This window comes from Protomyctophum bolini (assembly GCF_963924005.1).
Source record: "Protomyctophum bolini genome assembly, chromosome: 18".
Lineage (NCBI taxonomy): Eukaryota > Metazoa > Chordata > Actinopteri > Myctophiformes > Myctophidae > Protomyctophum > Protomyctophum bolini.
The window spans coordinates 15312356-15324431 of record NC_137879.1 but is presented as its reverse complement, the minus strand read 5'-3'; the positions used below and the strand labels follow the sequence as shown (position 1 = coordinate 15324431).

Genomic DNA, 12076 nt, shown 5'->3' with positions numbered 1-12076 from the left:
GATCATTCATCTTACTCCGCCCCAAATGTCTTACATAATGCCTCTAGATCGCCTATTCTCAGCGAAGATATTTAGTGTGGACTGTAGAGCGATAAGAGAAAGGTGCACTAGTATGGAGCCCTGAGGGACTCCGGTCAACCAAATTAAGTGGTTTTTAAGTGTCTGTTTACCTGAGGACCAGAGATGGTGACCGTGTCCTCTGCATTGTGACAGGCTGGGACCACTCCCTGAGGACACTGAGCCTTACACTCCTCCCATGTGAGCCCTGAGACACACAGACAAATGATTACAACACACCTCCATGAGCATATTCTACTGTGCATACTTAACTTCTTTGACTTGTTTATATCTTTTTATTGTTAATGTTTATTGTTGTGGCTCTTTCGGAGCGGGAACTTTGGGGGGGGGGGAGGGAGGGGTAACATACACTTGGCACATCGATTTATTGACCCATATATGTGACTTGGAAAATATGAATACAGACACTTTGAACAACAACACAGCACGGTGGGTCCTTATGGGGGTTCCAAGTGGTCCCCAGCAAAATGAGGAACAGTTCAACCACCCTGTGTTATGCTTGCGACTACAGTGCGTTCATTACTGTCACACACACACACACACACACACACACACACACACACACACACACACGCAGTTTATCGCTCCTCCTCACTCCATCCTTACCGACTGCAGCCATTCCTCCAGGAGGCAGGTTGGCCTCCTTGATGCAGCGGCCTCTCCAGTACGCAGCCAGAACGGCCTCACTGTGGCTCAGGGAGCCGTCAGCGTAGCCACAGGCCAGCTCCCCTACAGAGTGACCCACGATGCCATCAGGCTCCAGGCCCAGTTTGGTCAACAGGTCAATCTGGGCTATCTGCGAAAGACAGAGAGACAAGTTCAGTATACCTTTGCTGATTTGTGTTACTTTATACATTCATCTGTGTCCGGTGGGACACGCCTACTCTGGTGTTAAGGACTTCTCCTTAACGATATGTTATTCTCGACTTCCTGCGCACGCATGAAATGCAGCACAGCCGTCGACTGCTGCAAAACCAAAAAATTACGATTTCGCTACTCACCAATACAAAGACGGTTTTGTCGTGTCAAAAGCCTACTTTCCCTTAGTGGACAGACTCTGAGCCCCCGACGACGCACTTTTTGGCCAGAAAATGGCCAAAAGGTGCATTTTATATGTGTGGTGTGGGACCACTAGGGAAAGTAGGCCTTTCGACTCCACAAAAACCATCTTTGTATTGGCGAGTAGCGTTTTCTTTTTCTTTTTGCAGCAGTCGACGGCTGACAGCCTGTGCTGCATTTCATGCGTGCGCAGGAAGTTGAAAGTACCGTAGCGTTAAGGAGATGTCCTTAACGCTATATGGACCAGAGCTAGGACACATCCAGAGCGGGCTCTGATGGAGACCACACAGTGTGGCAGGGAACCACTTTTCACTTATCCCTACACCCTCTGTTTCTAGATTCATCGGGCTGTATTTTGCGTGTCTTAAGTACCAGGTCTTATTACCTAACTTGAGTAAACTAAAGACCTGGAGGCGTGATCAATGCTCTTTGGCCACTCAGAATAGCCAAATGGCGTTGATCACGCCTCCAGGTCTTTAGTTTACTCAAGTTAGGGAATAAGACCTGGTACTTAAGACACGCAAAATACAGCCCATAGTATTTACATAGTTTACATAGTACATGCATACACCTTCCCTAATGTATATCTGGTTTCAGTATTTATTTATGGTGTATCGTCTCTATTATTAAGGTTATTGTAGCAGTCAATTTATATTGGGGGTCGGGAGGGGGCGGGGGTCCAGAGACATTGCCAAAGCATTTCCGGGGGTCCCCAGCCAAAAACGTTGAGAACCCCTGTCTTAGACAAAATGAAAACTGTGGAAGATGTCTCATTTCACCAGTGATTACTTTATATTACTATGAGTAAAAATGAGAAAAATGTCCTTCACAAAAGAAGCATTTCAATGGAATGTTTAATTTCAAAAGACTTATTCTGCCCCAGCCAGGTTCCCACAATATCAAGATGGTGGCTCGGCCATACCTGTATGGCAGCGAGAGCAACAAAGGCATGGACTGTGTCTTCAAAGGTGTTCTCGTCAGCCTCCATGAGCAGTGTGGAGATGCACAGTCCCGTGTCCTTCAGAGCCACGTCGGAGCGCAGGATCGACTCTCTGAACTCTGGCAGTTGCATCATGCTGCGGCCCATGCCCGCCCACTGGGTGCCCATACCTGGGTGGACGTCAGACACACATTCACTTCAATATGCTGTTGGACCGAAGGATATTCTAGCTAGAGAACTACACTGACCCGAGATCAGATTCTAAAAATGTCTTCTACATTCTGACAGTTTTCTGAAGAAGCTATGTTTCTATGTCAGTCATTCTTTGATTTTTCAAAAATAGCAGACCTACAAACTCGTAGCGCGCCACTCGGTGGCGCTCTATGAGCTTGTAGATCTGCTATTTATTTTTAAACTTTATACACTGCCATTCTTTTCGGGCTGTTTAATCAATCACTTTTTTACCATTTTGGCTTCCAACGATTAATGCGACCGAAGGTCACGTTTACTATGAAAACCTGCATCTCCCGTCCGTTAGTTAGTTAGTCACCCACGTCTCCATTATGGTAACGCACTTTGTGACATCTATATGGATCTGACCTCATGACATCTCGTGACATCATGTAGACCCTTAGATCTATATGGATCTGACCTCATGACATCTCGTGACATCATGGAGACCCCTTAGATGCTTGTCAGTCCATCATATGTCAGGCTGACATCATCAAACCCTCTAGTCTACACTCAAGACACACTATATATGGCCATGAACCCTGGCCATGGCCATGGACCCCGGCCATACCAGTTTTTCATTGTGCATTTTTTGTTCAAAGTTGATCCCATGGCAAAGAGACAGCACTCGCCCAGCAGTCTGCCGTCACCCAGGACCGATGTGTGCACGTGCAGATCTGCGCCAGCAACTCTAGATCTGACCTCAAACCTCAATCCCTTAGATCTCCATATATGGAGCTGACCTGTTCTGACATAATTTCAGACCATTCACCTGAACAGATGTACCAGAGAGGCCTGGGACTGGGCTGGGTCTGCTGCACCTCCGTGACGTCAGTCTGGGAGCCAATCAGAGTGTAGCCTCGGAAGGGCATGCTGGCCGTGGGAACGTCGGCCACCTCGTTGAGCAGAGACAGGAAGTGGTCATCGTCGGCGTGTTCCTTCCCCTTATTGAGCAGAACGCTGACCGCTTCCTCCGTGCGACCGCAGGCCTGGAGGACCCTTGGGACCGCCCTGGGGGGCGTTTCTGTCATCCTGTTAATAGGTACGTTAAAAATAGTCCATTGTTAATCGATGAATCGATTCTTCAATTTAAAAGAATACTGCGGTTCCATCATTGGGCGGTTTTCTGTGACTGTAATGCACACGTGGCTGAGGAACGGACATGTGGGGCGGTTAAAATAATTCACGAATTCATGGATAATCGACATCCCATACCTGGGAGGTTTCTGGGCGACGCCGTCCACGGGCCGGAGGATCACGTGGACGTTGGAGCCTCCGAAGCCGAAGGAGTTGATGCCCACGATGCCCCCGCGGACGGGCATGGGCCGGTCCACCACGAGGAGGCGGCCGTCCGTCAGCGCCGGGATGTCCTCGTTGGGGCTGTTGAAGTGCAGGTTGGGAGCCCACACGCCTCGCTCCAGAGACAGCACCACCTGTTGGACGGAGGGAGGGCAAGGCGGCGCGGCCGGTAGATGAGTGGATAGTAGTGGATAGTAGTGGATAGTAGTGCGCCGACCACAGAAATCTAAACCAGTGGTTCCCAAACTTTTTTTTGCCCGTCACCCACAGGAGAAATTAAGACGACACAAACTCGGCTATTTTCACTACTGCTTAGACATTTGTTTTCTAATTTATGGAAATCATAAATGCAAGGAACCCATAAAAATGCATCCGTGACCCACAAATGGGTCCCAAACTCACTGTTTGGGAAACCGTGATCTAAACATCTCCTGGTTCGATTCCACCTTGAAACCTGTGTTGTTGTCTCTCTACAATAGCCTGTCTAAATATAAATGTTAATACTGAGACCAGATGAATTTGAATCCTGAACTCAGTCTGGAGTAGCATGGCATGGCCAGACTAATATCAGTTTATTCGTCTGGTTTCCAGGCCAAGTCTAGCCTGGCTCCAGCCCCTGAATTGGCTATCAAATCGCCATATGATAAATAGTTTCTTTACAGAAACGACAGGTTTTAGAAACATCATCATCCGACATATTTTACCGTCGTTTACATGCTAGTAGCGCTCGTTGACCGTGTTCGTTAGCAGCAACCCACATTGACATCTGCTTTGCTAATATTTTGATTGGTTGGTGCTGCCGTGGGGAGGGATTTCAGTCTGAATAATGAAGTGAATCAAAATGAAGCTAGACCAAGTGTGAAGTACTAAACAACTATTAGGGGACCAGAGAAAATCTTCCTAAACAAAGGCCTTGTTGTTCCACATCTCACCTTGGCGAGGGCGGTGAGACCAGAAGCAGGCTCGGGGTGGCCCATGTTGGACTTGGTGGAGCCAATGAGCAGAGGGTCTCGCTTCGATTGACAGAACACGCTGACGATGCCGTTCACTTCCTGTGGGTCACCAACCTGGATGCAGAAAAGCAAGAGACACCACAGTCGTTAAGACAAACTTCCAACTGGTGTGTTTTAATTTTTGCAGACAGCTTGTTTTAGTGACGAAATGATGAAGCAAATAAAAAGGCCTTGTACGTGAGCTCACCTTGGTTCCGGTACCATGGGCCTCAATATACTCCACTTGCTCAGGGCTGATATTGACCTCCTCGTAAAGGGAACGCACCAACCTCGCTTGCATGTCACCCGATGGGAACGTCACGCCTGGTAGAGGAAAGGGAGGAGAGAGTCATTCAGAAATATTCTTCGGGATCAATATAGGTAGGATTATTCTATATGAGAAGGAGAAACACTGAGACACCCTGAATGGGTTGAGCTTCAAGCAATAGCACTTGTCAACCACTAGCGTTACTGCAAAACACAGGGTCTGAACTTCTCAATGGAAAGTAGAGATACCCCCTGCAACCACCCAATAATGTTAGATATATTGTATTAACATACTGTACTATACAGAATCATTTCTGGATTGCAGCTTTAAGGACTATAGTGTGTGTGTGTGTGTGTGTGTGTGTGTGTGTGTGTGTTCGTTATATGAGAGACATGGACATGCAGTCTATTTCACATGATAGTGCCATGAAGTTAATTAATAATGTAAATATGAGACTGACTGGGAATCCTTCTGGGCCATTTGCGTGCAGAGAAGGTGGTAACTGGAAAATTCTACAGTTAATATTTATAGCACTGGACCTGTCTGCATATAGCTCCTCATTCCAATGCTTGCGTCTGTGTCACACCAGTTCAACTCTGACCTACAAACAACGACCCTCACAGCCCGACCAAAAGCATGGTGTATACCTATATGTGTACTGTATATGTGCTTGGAATGATAAGTGTGAAACTTTTGTGAACATAGATATGTAGAAAGATGAAGACTCAGTAAATTGATTGAATGCCATTTTCAGAGAGCTTGTCATATCACTATGTGTCGCTTTAGGCATGTGTGTAAGTTTGCTCATCAACCATGTCCATGTTTATAAACAGACACAGCTTCAGTAGCCAAGTAAGTGAAGAGTGAATGGTTGAAAGGTGAGCACGAGTGCATTCCCTTATTTATACTGTGTGTGCACATACATGCGTGCATGCTAAGAAACTCTAGCTTAAAGTAGTCTGACACACTATACCTTACAGAGGTCTCCGTCTACTTGTATTTGTATTTCAAATGGCAAGAGGTGCCTGGGTGTTAGCCAGGGAGATGGGCAACAAAAAAGAAATAATGTCTTTAATATGCGTGCATAAGTGTACTATCAATTTCTTCAAATTGAGATCAAAATGTGCATTTGATAATAATATAGTCACCGTTTGTTGTTTTGGGGTATTATCATTGTGTGTACCCTCCTCAGGGACTCTTTGACACATAGACTAGGCAGGGTGGGGGGATGAACCAGTTAACTTCTAATTACCAGACGGACGCTCTACCCACTCAGCTACGGCCAATACTAGCAAATACAAAAGCTGTTGGGCACTACTTGGGCACTAGTCAACAAAATAATGTGTCAAGCAGACAAAGAGGGCATTTCTAAGAACGTAATGCCTCCAATAACCATGTGTGGACAGACAAACTAGACTGCGTACTTGGTGCCAACTAAGGAGTCACGAGTCAGAACAGAACAACAGGCAGGTCTGTTGAAGACGGTTCATTCTCACCCTGCTCCTTGTAACCATCGGTGTTGTTGCCAGCATTCAGAACTGTAGCATAAACCCTCTTAGCCATGGAGCGCTTGGTCAGCAGCACGGCCACCGCAGCCTCAGAACGGCAGTATCCATTTCCTGGGCGGCGGCAACATTGAAGGACAGACAGACCATAAAAATTAAAATTTCAGTCATATTATTTACAGATAATAAGAAATGCTTTTTTTTGGGGGGGGGGGGGGGGGGGTTCTACTATTTGATTGATTGTAAAGCACTTAGGTCAACATGATTTTAAACATGAATAAAACACACATGAATAACCCTAACCCTTATAATAACCATGATGTGGGTTTTTTCTACCTGAGGCATCGAAGGACTTGCAGGTTCCCTCAGGACTGAGCATGCCCAGTTTCATGAACTGCACCGAGGTGTTGGGCTTGAGGAGCAGGTTGACCCCTCCCACGAGCGCCGAGTCACATTGTCCGTGGCGAATGGCGTGGAAGGCGTTCTCCAAGGCCAACAGGCCGGAGGAGCAGGCAGTGTCGATGGCAGTGCTGGGGCCTGGGGAGATTAAGGTGGATTAAGTGGGGGGAAAAAAACTATACCATACCGTAGTTCACAAAGTATAACTCGATAGAAAACTCTTTTAAAACGTCAATTCAGATTTCATGCAGAGTGTTGTGCTATAGTTGCGTACCGTTGAAGTCAAAGAAATAGGAGAGGCGGTTGGCAAACATGGCCCGCTGGCACCCGGTCATGCTGTAGCCTAGCAATTCCTCTGGGTCTCTGCTGAAGGCCTCGCCAGCCTCTGAGCCGCTCACCCCGATGTAGACGCCAGTCTTACTGCCACGCAGCGACACTGGGTTCAGCCCTGCGACAACAGAGACACACGCGCTTCAGTCTCAGCCACACTGCAGCTACTCCATTATTTAGCCATTTGTTTCACCAGATGATGTCGGGGATGACTTGTGACACAGGTCGTGATCCCGATTTGTACCCGTGACATGGGGATTAGGTCTGAGGCTGTATGGTGATACACATGCTAACTGGTTGAGTCACCAGGGTGACCCTTGATCATGCCACCCCCCTCCTCACATAAAGGCTTTTTGTCCTCACCTCCATCTACGATGGCCTCATAGGCGATCTCCAGCATGAGTCTTAGCTGGGGGTCCATGGTGTGGGCCTGTTTGGGGTGAACCCCGAAGAACGCTGCGTCAAACTTGCTGATGTCTTTAAGCTTGCCATTTCTCTTGGGCAATCCATAGAGACCTGGGACAGAATGAAAAGACAATAATAACCGAAAGGTTATAAAAGAAGGAAACAGTCTGTTTTCATTCATGAAAATGTATTAATCACAAGGAGGTCAGGATTATGTGCTAGATAATTACTAGATAAATGGCAAATGAAATTAAAAACAATAATCTCCACACCAAGTAGCTCCCATTAAAATACTTTTAAATCTGCACAAATAGCAATGTTATGAGCAACACATGCTCTTCTCTTTTGTGAAATCTGAGAAAGAGCCTGTGTTGCTTGAAACTTCAATATTTGTGCAAATGTATATTATTTGACTAAAACTAAAACTGGATTGGATTACATTCTTACAGTATTTACGGTTGTCAGAGTTTTAAACGTATACAAGCTACTAACAGGTACTGGTGTAGAGAAGTGACGGATGCTCCTTTACCAAAACATACTGTCTTTGGAAACCAGCAGAAAGTCTGTCTGTCTGCACCATTTTAAATCACTGTGCAAACACTGTACCAGCAGCCCCTCTTTCCTGTTCTATGTTCTCCCCCCAAGGTGTGTGTGTGTGTGTGTGTGTGTGTGTGTGTGTGTGTGTGTGTGTGTGTGTGTGCGCGCGTTCTACTCTGGGTGTCGGCCGGCCTGCCTGGGACCTATTCAGCACTTGAATGTGAGCTCTAGGTGGTTGCCAAGCACTGAGGGGATGAGTGGTGGTATTCACACAGAGGGGAAAAAATGGAGAGACACGCAAAGGAAAAAAGGCACTTTACGTAATGAGAAATGGACAAGAAACGGGTCCAGGACACAATAAATTAAATTAGACGGAAGAGAAGATGATCAGAGGAAAGCAAGACCGAGAGGCTGAGCTGAGGCAGCAGAGTTGTTTTATGCCTCCATACAACAGAGTATAAATTAAGCATGAGTAGAATTGCTTTGATTGCAAGGACAAGGGACATCGTCAATAAACGGTTCTACTTCGGAAAACAGCCATGTAACCTATCATGTAGCAACTCGACAACTTCACAATATGTGCACTGCAGTATTAAAAAGAATGCTAAACGAGAAGGCACTGCTTGTTGGGAGTAGGCAGGGCTGTTGTAGCGAGTGCACGTGCGTGTGCGTGTGCGTGTGTGTGTGTGTGTGTGTATGTGAGTGAGAGAGAGGATGAAAGAGAGCTACAAATCACCAGGCCAATATTGCCAGGAACTTAGGAAGTCTAATTCAAAGTCTGCAGCTTTACTAGAGAGTAGTACAGAGAGACTACAGAGTCTCACCTCACAACACAGCGCTCTCATACGAGCTCCAGGCTTCATGTGGGTTCATTAAAGTGGTATGTGACAGAAGAACAGAGCTTGGTTTAGGTGGAGCTTACAATCCAAGCCTGTTGTGCAAAATCCCACATTCATCCATGCAAAGCTTTATTTAAGCCTCATCATTGAGATTGCCCCCATCTGCAGTGATGTCGAGCTACATACACGGTTAAAACCAATTATGCAGAGTTAAACTAAATTAAGAGTTCAAAACAAAACACTTTATAAACAGATTATGAATGCATAATAAATACGCTTATAATGCACTACAGTCTTACCAACAAAACAAACAGAGGACCAGTCTACTCAGTGATTTGAGATCTGATCATTGTGTTGAATTGTCCATGGGTAGTGAGAGTTTTGATCTTGAGGATGCGTTGAACATGACCCAACGCACGTGAATATAACAGTTACTTTGCCATACCACTGTATCACTGCAAAGACCATAACTCAGCAAGTAGCGATTAGTGGCAGTAAAGATACAATGTTTACAGCTGTGATTACAACATTTCAAAGCAAGAGATAATGACCGTCATATCTTATCTTTGCCACTGATAAGGGGTCGTGCTGACTGGATCGAACGACAGTGAGGTCAACGACAGTGAGTGTGACTGAAACATGACAATTCAAGCCCGAACCAAACCCACCCTACAATTATTAACCACTTGAACCCTAGTAGCATTTCTATTCTGGGTCAAACATGGGTCGACAAGCTCACAATGCGTCACAGCACATTGTGAGCTTGTAGAATTTCTATTTACGGCTAAGGTATTTAGTGTAAAGTGAAAACAGGTGAGCCCCTAGTGCAACGCCCTGGGAGACTCCGGGCAACTACAGAGTTTAAGTGCAAGAACCGAGACAAACGGTGCAATTAGGCTATTGTCTGAACCTGAACCAGATGCTTAACAGACTGATGCTTTGATTGAGCGGTGTCTTGCTCAGGGAGAACTGAAGAAGATGCTGTCAACTTATATCTTTTATTCTATCTATCAACTTGTAAAGTTGTTCCGATACAAATGTCAGTATCGGAAAAGCTGCCGATACCGCCTACAATGTTGGTATCGGCAAGTACGCCAGTCTATGCCAATCCGATACCACATAATGTATCTCATGATGATATATCATTTACAGCAATCAATTATTTTGTGTTTTGAATGCTTCAGTTGACTACCTGACACCTGTACTAGTATTTATATTATTATTTTACTAACTTCGGCACTTTAACATTAATGACATTTGTATTTATTCCTATATCATTGGTTCTCAGACTTTTTAATTTCAAGGACCCACATAACTCTGAGAGTGTACAGGTCCATTTGCACACTCTCAGAGGTACAGAGTACAGACCTGTAAGGGTCATTTGAGAAACTCTCTCAAGGAACCCTTGGAGCCCACTTTCCTAGATGGGTTTGTTTTTTTAAATTTCACATGGATATCGGATAGACCTGTACTCGGTAAGTTATGGGAATCAGTATCGGGAAGGGGAAAATACATTTCATTACATCTCTATCAACTTGTACATGCAGGCTGGGGTTCAACGTCTCACCTGGCTTCCACCGCCTGTCGTCCTCTGTTACCATGTCGACGCCGTTCAACAGGTTGTCCCAGAACTCCTCCAGGTTGTGGGACTCGGGCAGGCGGCCCGATATCCCTGCTATGACTATGTCATCCATACTGGAACTACTGTGAACACAAAGGGGAGAAGAGGTGTGCCTCTTTGTCAACAGGAACAGTATGACGGAGCCATATTATCACCACAACGACCTGTCTAAAAGAACCGTCGTCCACATCAAGGACCAGAACCACTAGGGTTGGGATTAGATTCATTATCGTCTGTAAGACTCTTGTAATGTGCAGTGGTTCCCTATGACACAAATAGTCTGCTGGTCATCAAATGATTTGCTTCGGAATGCAACAAAAACAGAAAAATATCCATAAATTCAAGTCTCCGTGGGGTGAGTATTCCACAGTTCACGCTCCTATGCACCCATAGGTAAGAGCAGCGAGGACAGTCGGTCTCCGACAGAACCTCGTTGCCATCCTACAGTTGGTTATGGCAAATTGACTTCACAGATTAATACATGTATGAGTTCATCACTAATTCATCATTAATTAAGCTTTAATTACATGTATACATTTGCATAAGTATTACTGTTTTCTTGTTTTGTTTCTCGGCATAACTCCTCATACAGTACATCAATAACATAATAATCATCAGTCTATTTCATGGCTCCAACACAGCTATAGAGTGGGGACTACTCCGACTACATGCTTGGTGCCACTGTTTAATGTACATTGTCTTTGTCAGTGTAACGATGATGCTCACAAGCCTCACATCAATATTGTTATTGATAGTTATCATTCTTGATTCTTAGACTTCCTTTTTTCCATGCTAGACCACTGTGGACAAGTAGAGGAAGATGTAATATAGAGTAAGCATGACGGGTGTAGGATAAGCCGTGATGGCAACGAAATAATTCAACATGAAAATATGACAAATGGAGCTAAAAAGCAATGTATTGAGACCGTTGCTGTAAAAGGACAAAAGACATTAAAGAATTTGTAATGGAATGTCATATGAGCCGTACAAATAAAGCACTCAGACTGAACCCACGTAGAAAGATAAGGGGAAATGTCAAAGCGTAAAAATAACTACACCCATTTCTTCTCATATTTAGCCTAGGATCTCCTAATACTACGTGCACCATTGTATATTTAAGAGGTATTTGCTTCATCCTCTTGCAATTGTGATCTTCCTATCACAATTCAAACCATAATATGCTGGTCTGAGTAGCAGAAAGTCTAGACAAAAGGTACCCTGGGGGCGTCTACTGTCTACTACACAAAGAGACATGCTCCACCCCTGCTAGGCCTCGGACCCATTTACCAGACATTGAATAATAATACTTTTCATAGCACATTTGACATTAAAATCACTTCAAAGTTGAATGTGTGTGCATGCACACACACACACACACACACACACGTGTACCGTATTATGCCACATAAAACCTATTATTTGATGTGAACTGTGCAAAGTTACTGAATGTGAATGTACATTGTCAGTCACGTTCTATATACTATAGCCCCAAGAATTTAAATTTATTTTGCGATAGAAATAGTCAACATTTGCTTTGAAATAGTAGACTGAAACGAACAAAAATAAATTGTGC

At 44.9% G+C, this 12076-nt stretch overlaps 1 protein-coding gene across 2 annotated transcripts in view; it reads right to left on the bottom strand.

The window, feature by feature from the left end:
* Positions 1-12076, bottom strand: part of LOC308333038 (fatty acid synthase-like) — a 51829-nt gene that overhangs the window by 33369 nt on the left and 6384 nt on the right. For both annotated transcript variants that reach the window (XM_080789226.1, XM_080789225.1), the window contains exons 2-13: positions 10450-10586; positions 7465-7617; positions 7046-7219; positions 6709-6909; positions 6364-6486; positions 4808-4923; positions 4540-4674; positions 3524-3741; positions 3081-3340; positions 2060-2247; positions 685-874; positions 171-265 (exon numbers count right to left, since the gene is read on the bottom strand). In XM_080789226.1, the coding sequence (XP_080645352.1) occupies positions 171-265; positions 685-874; positions 2060-2247; positions 3081-3340; positions 3524-3741; positions 4540-4674; positions 4808-4923; positions 6364-6486; positions 6709-6909; positions 7046-7219; positions 7465-7617; positions 10450-10576 (1980 nt within the window). In that variant the 5' untranslated portion in view covers positions 10577-10586. The remainder of the gene's footprint in view (positions 1-170; positions 266-684; positions 875-2059; positions 2248-3080; positions 3341-3523; positions 3742-4539; positions 4675-4807; positions 4924-6363; positions 6487-6708; positions 6910-7045; positions 7220-7464; positions 7618-10449; positions 10587-12076) is intronic.